General features: G+C 52.6%; 1 protein-coding gene across 1 annotated transcript; it reads right to left on the reverse strand.

Annotated features, from left to right (window-relative positions):
- Nucleotides 1-342: 342 nt before the first annotated feature.
- On the reverse strand, nt 343-792 carry Pmar_PMAR026662 (hypothetical protein; the record flags this gene model as incomplete). Its single annotated transcript, XM_002775317.1, has 2 exons — nt 343-667; nt 716-792. The coding sequence occupies 2 exons, from the start codon at nt 790-792 to the stop codon at nt 343-345; spliced, it is 402 nt and encodes a 133-aa protein (XP_002775363.1).
- Nucleotides 793-1,167: the final 375 nt, after the last annotated feature.

Raw genomic sequence — 1,167 nt, forward strand, 5'->3', positions numbered from 1 at the left:
GGTGGCTTCAGTAAACTCCCTGCGGCTTGGCGTAGGCCGGTAGATCTTCGCACAAAGTTGGAGACCACAGAAGCCAGCGACCTTCCCAGGAGGTTGGGGCTTGACGCAATTGACGATAAAACCAGCACGTCGCTGTAGAATATCAGTGACGATAATAAACGCCCGGTTACCGGCGTCAATGTCACAACTGGCGATCAAGATATCGTCTTGAACATGTATGACTGAGGCCTTCAATCCGGCTCTGGCAAGGGCCGGCTTAGTATCTCCATCCATGATAGTGGTCATTGCCAGTTGAAATTATAGTGGAGCCCATCGCCAGCCTTGAGCGAGGCTTCTTAACCTCTATACATACTGTTGGCCATTAGAGTTAATACTGACAGTGCCGGACAGCCGTGAGAGAGCAGTTGAAACGCGGAGAGCACCGTAGGCATCCTCGAGATGAACTTTACTCCAATAACCCGTGTGTTCACCCGGAATATCATGCAGAAGCACAATGGCACCGCGCTGATACTGCTTGTAGACGTGCTCCTCGTTACCCTTGCAACTGGTGCCTTGAGCATCGTCGACCGGCATGAACAGAAAGGTAGCGTCAGCATCCACTAGTAGCCGAAAGTTGTTAAGTGGGCGACAGTCGATAGTAAGGCGATACCTCTTGAGCTCAGCATCGCTGAGAGGAAATGTACATTGCTTGGAAGTACGGTTCGATTGGTCCCACTTGTCGATCAGTACCGGTTGACAACCGACAGTGACATCCTTGTCAGAGGCCAGAGAGGCCTTACCGAGAGCAGACATTCCTAAAAGCTTACTGTGTATGATGGCATCATCGGTGGGCGAGAGACGTCTTTTAGCAGCTCGGTGAGGATAACATTGGCGTTCTCAATGGCTGGTAAGTAGGCGACTAAGCGGGGTTGACCGTCTTCCACAACACGCTCTATGAAAGGAGTCATCGCGCACGCTACCGCCCGAGAACACACTGAGAGAAAAGGTACAGCCCCGTGCCCAGGCACGCTGGCTGGAGAACCAGTCAGCTCGGAGGACTGGGCCGATGATACTCGGGTCTGGGTGGAGGTGGTGCAGCATCCAAGATATGGAAGAATACGCACCTTCTCAGACTTGAGCCGGATCCCCAGAACAGAGAAAATGTTGCGGGCAATGATGACTGTAGGG

Source organism: Perkinsus marinus (genome assembly GCF_000006405.1).
Source record: "Perkinsus marinus ATCC 50983 genomic scaffold scf_1104296955978, whole genome shotgun sequence".
Classification (NCBI taxonomy): domain Eukaryota; phylum Perkinsozoa; order Perkinsida; family Perkinsidae; genus Perkinsus; species Perkinsus marinus.